General features: G+C 39.9%; 1 protein-coding gene across 2 annotated transcripts in view; it reads left to right on the plus strand.

Annotated features, from left to right (window-relative positions):
• The window catches only part of mfsd13a (major facilitator superfamily domain containing 13A), a 10011-nt gene that overhangs the window by 6486 nt on the left and 967 nt on the right, over positions 1 to 2558 (plus strand). For both annotated transcript variants that reach the window (XM_032501775.1, XM_032501776.1), the window contains exons 6-8: positions 398 to 494; positions 1068 to 1239; positions 2206 to 2399. In XM_032501775.1, the coding sequence (XP_032357666.1) occupies positions 398 to 494; positions 1068 to 1239; positions 2206 to 2399 (463 nt within the window). The remainder of the gene's footprint in view (positions 1 to 397; positions 495 to 1067; positions 1240 to 2205; positions 2400 to 2558) is intronic.

Below are 2558 nucleotides of genomic sequence, written 5' to 3' on the forward strand. Positions count from 1 at the left end.
CCTGTTCTGCAGGTATTCCACAAGTGCCCCTCGTTTCCCAGCTAATCCTGCTTTGTATTGACCAAAGTTGGAGAAAGTTATTTATCTGATGTGATCTTACCTAGCTACTGCGCATTTGCTACTCCCAACAAAGATAGTATAGAAGAAAAATGTCTCTCTCTTTAGCTAAAACAAGTTAGATGTCTCACTCTGTAGCTAAAACAGAGACCTAAACACACAGTGTGAAAACCGGATCTGCAGCAATGTGCAGTACAACAATGGTGTTTCTTGAAAAGAAAACCATGTAAAGCCATTCTGGTACAACCTCAAAGTACAATTATGAACCTTGAAAATGAGCATAATATGGGCGCTTTAATCTACTCTGTTAACTTTTATTGTTGTCTCTGTTCCCCTAAAGGTGTTTCACTGCCATTTCAACAGCAACTTCTTCCCTCTTTTTCTGGAACATCTTCTGTCTGACAATGTTTCTGCCTCTACGGGTTCAATCTTACTCGGTAAGGGACAGACAGATAACTCACACATTCCTCCTGATTCAAGTCCTCTTAATTCAAGTCCTTTTAATTCAAGTTTGTTAGTAATAGATACTGCAATGATTATCACAGCATAATACACATTGAATGTTTAAGGAAACCACTTATGATTGAAATTGACTGCAGTGTGAGTATTCTTTCGATATTTTATACTGGGTTTGACTGTGAGATGAAAGTTATACTGAATGGAGAAAAACACAGTTTAAAGCTAATACTGGCAGCATGCAAGCTAGAGACACACACGCTTCTTTTTTATATTTTAATCGCATTTTAGTTGGCAATAAGTAGATAAATGTGATGATGCAGAATGATATTCTGATCCAGTCATCCTCCCAGACTTCAAGATCATGAAGATGGCAGAAAACCAGTGACGTGGTATTCTGAAATACATCTGCTGAATTGTTAGAAACAGATCTTATTGTGGCCAGAATGGATCATATTTCTATATTATTTGCTATTATTTGCTATGTTTACAGTTACTATTCTTTCTGCTGATGAGTCATTTCTTAATGCGGTTCTGCTTTTGCTCCCACGCAGGCATCTCTTTCATTGCCCCCCACCTGAACAACTTGTATTTCCTGACACTGTGCCAGCGTTATGGGGTTTACCAGGTTATCCGCTGGCTATTTATGCTCAAACTGGGACTTAGTGTGGCTATGCTGTTGGCAGGGGCTGACCACATTTATCTGCTGTGCATCTTCATTGCTAGGTATGGCCACGCACATCAGCACACGCATCAGGGATCCGATGTGTGACAGCTTGTTTTTTTTGTTGGCTTGTTTTTGTTCATTATTTTTCATCATTGGATACACAAACACACAGCAACACATGTCGTTCCGTGCCTCACTCGTATAAGGACTTGTCAAGGACTCTTTCTGTCGCAGCCTGTTTCCGAGGTTAACTCAACATTCGTTACGTGTTGTATCCAAATATTGTGTTAACTTTTCCGTGCTACAAGACCTTTTGTTCCCATGAAAGGTCAACTTTGCTCCAGTCTGTGCCTCTTTCACTCATGAGAACGAGGGGAAAAAATCATATGTCTTAAATCTGTAACAACATACACTTTCTATCCATAGACTATCTATCCACAGAACACAGAGCAGGGACAGTCGATGTTGTAGAACAGAGTGTACTGACATAACAGAATAACAATATAAGGTAAATAAAGAGCAAATATACATTGCTGAATCAGAGAAGATGCTAAGCAACTTCCAGGTTTTCAATTAGATAGCTACTTTGGCATTTTATTCCATTATTAATAATAATAGTTGAAAACAGGATTCATAATCTCTCTCTAGTCTCTAGCACTCAGCAGCCAAGCCCTGATGGTGTGTGTTATTAGTCATATGTTTGTCAAAGTCGTGGTAGTTGTCAACAGTGTGTGAATGCTTTTGGTTCTTTCTCTCAAACCTTAAGACTAAGCTGATACAGAAACATACAAGCCACAAGTTACAAATTGTTACTGTATTTCCCCTCGTTCTAAAAGACTGCTCTCAACAAATAGAAGCATTATGAATGATTGGGACACATTAACAGGAATACTCTAAAGTAGAACTGAGTGATCTGCTCTTGATTGACATCTTTAAAATCAAAATGTTATTGTTTTTTGTTTTTTGTACAAACTACACCACTGTTTGGACTGGAGACGGTAACTGGACACTTCTCTTCCTCCTAGTAACCGAGTGTTTACGGAGGGGACGTGCAAGCTGCTGAAACTGGTTATTTCCGATCTGGTGGATGAGGACTTTGTGGTCAATCGACGTCAGCAGGCCACCTCCGCTCTCCTCTTCGGGATGGTCGCTCTGTTGACCAAACCTGGCCAGACGTTCGCCCCTCTCATCGGCACCTGGCTGCTGTGTGTTTACACAGGTACACACACAAACACTCAGACTGGGGCCTCCATACTGACGTATACATAATTACCTTGTTTCAAATGCTGCTACCAGTTCCTGCATTCATGTGGCTTTTTGATAAGTTCATGGTAAGTTAAGTTAACTGTCTTTTGGCTGTAGCTTTTTTTTTTTTTTT

The sequence above is a fragment of the Etheostoma spectabile genome, chromosome 21, assembly GCF_008692095.1.
Source record: "Etheostoma spectabile isolate EspeVRDwgs_2016 chromosome 21, UIUC_Espe_1.0, whole genome shotgun sequence".
NCBI lineage: Eukaryota > Metazoa > Chordata > Actinopteri > Perciformes > Percidae > Etheostoma > Etheostoma spectabile.